The 1,019-nt window shown below is 34.5% G+C and overlaps 1 protein-coding gene across 1 annotated transcript in view; it reads left to right on the top strand.

The window, feature by feature from the left end:
• The window catches only part of LOC107728737 (uncharacterized), a 3,310-nt gene extending 2,291 nt beyond the window's left edge, over positions 1 to 1,019 (top strand). The window contains exons 6-7 of the mRNA XM_016539026.1: positions 228 to 271; positions 720 to 1,019. Of these exons, the coding sequence (XP_016394512.1) occupies positions 228 to 269 (42 nt within the window). The 3' untranslated portion in view covers positions 270 to 271; positions 720 to 1,019. The remainder of the gene's footprint in view (positions 1 to 227; positions 272 to 719) is intronic.

Below are 1,019 nucleotides of genomic sequence, written 5' to 3'. Positions count from 1 at the left end.
GTGTGTGTGTGTGTGTGTGTGTGTGTGAGTGTGAGTGTGAGAGCCGGCCCGGCTTTGGTCAAAAAAAGCGTTTATCAAATGCAGTAAATACTTACAAAATATTTTTATGTATATTTATTTGGATCATATGTAGTTACTGTATTGCTGAGAAAATAACAAGCTTTAAAATAGCAGAAATTGATTGCAGATCTACGTTATAATAATTTGGTCTTGTTTTTCTCCTCTAGTCTCCGCAAGAACCAGATTATGTGAACGTTATGAAGACGTGACTGTGAGTCTGGATCAACTCTTTAATATCAGTTTTTAATATCTTCCATTGGCCATAAATTCAATTGTTACAGCACATAAAACTATTCCATAATTATTGAGAGATTATTCAAAGCTGTATTCATTTAACAAAATATCTTGGTGAATTATTAAGGAACTCACTGAACTTACATATCTAATACACTACTGCTCTCAATTTTGGGGTCGGTAAGATTTTTAATGTTTTTGAAAGAAGTCTCTTCTGTTCACCAAGGCTGCATTTATTTGATCAAAATTACAGTAAAAAATGTGAAATATTATTACAGTTTCAAACAGCTGTTTTCTATAGAAAGCAATGCACACAATATGAAATGTAACAAGCTGCACTGATCTACCGTATGATTGATTGCTGTAGTCAGGATGGAAATGATAACTATATTCAGATTATGTTTGATTTGTGTTTTGATTATTAGTGGCAGCATCAGAAATGGAGGAATGAATCCGGTGTGTGATTCGGCAGACGTTCACTGCAGCTCAACTAAAGACCTCGGTGTTAAAGAGCCTATATGAAGCAAGCAGAGATGTTTTATTTATTTACTGTTTAATTCATTTTTATGTGTCCTATTCAGGGTTTTCAAAGCTACAGGGAACATCTCTGCAGTTTATTTCATTTATAACCCAAGGTCATGGCTTCGATTCCCAGGGAAGGCATGAACTGAAAAATGTCAGTGTGTACCTTGAATGCAGTGTAAGTCGTATTGAATAAAAGTGTC

The sequence above is a fragment of the Sinocyclocheilus rhinocerous genome, unplaced genomic scaffold (assembly GCF_001515625.1).
Source record: "Sinocyclocheilus rhinocerous isolate Xijiao unplaced genomic scaffold, SAMN03320098_v1.1 scaffold2773, whole genome shotgun sequence".
NCBI classification, from domain to species: Eukaryota; Metazoa; Chordata; class Actinopteri; order Cypriniformes; family Cyprinidae; genus Sinocyclocheilus; species Sinocyclocheilus rhinocerous.
This window is presented reverse-complemented; position numbering and strand designations above follow the sequence as displayed.